The 201-nt window shown below is 60.2% G+C and overlaps 1 protein-coding gene across 1 annotated transcript in view; it reads left to right on the forward strand.

Annotated features, from left to right (window-relative positions):
* Positions 1–198, forward strand: part of MEX3A (mex-3 RNA binding family member A) — a gene marked incomplete at its 3' end in the record, with an annotated part of 781 nt that extends 583 nt beyond the window's left edge. Inside the window, 1 exon segment of the mRNA XM_029086698.1 lies at positions 1–198. This exon segment is cut by the window's left edge and continues 58 nt beyond it. Within this exon segment, the coding sequence (XP_028942531.1) occupies positions 1–198 (198 nt within the window).
* Positions 199–201: the final 3 nt, after the last annotated feature.

Consider the following 201-nt stretch of genomic DNA (forward strand, 5'->3'; position numbering starts at 1 on the left):
GACCCCGTCTACGAGACCCCCCGGCTGAACGACCAAAACGATTTCAATTACGGTTACCTCTTCCCCAACTATGGCGTGAACAAGCAAGATCTGTATTACGGGGTGCCGGAGTCGGGTGCCCCGATGTGGGCTGGGCAGGAGAACACCAACCCCGTCTCGGTCCTCTTCTCGAAGCAGCAGCGGTCCAGCAGTACCGGCGCC

This window comes from Antrostomus carolinensis, unplaced genomic scaffold (genome assembly GCF_000700745.2).
Source record: "Antrostomus carolinensis isolate BGI_N321 unplaced genomic scaffold, ASM70074v2 scaffold10469, whole genome shotgun sequence".
NCBI lineage: Eukaryota > Metazoa > Chordata > Aves > Caprimulgiformes > Caprimulgidae > Antrostomus > Antrostomus carolinensis.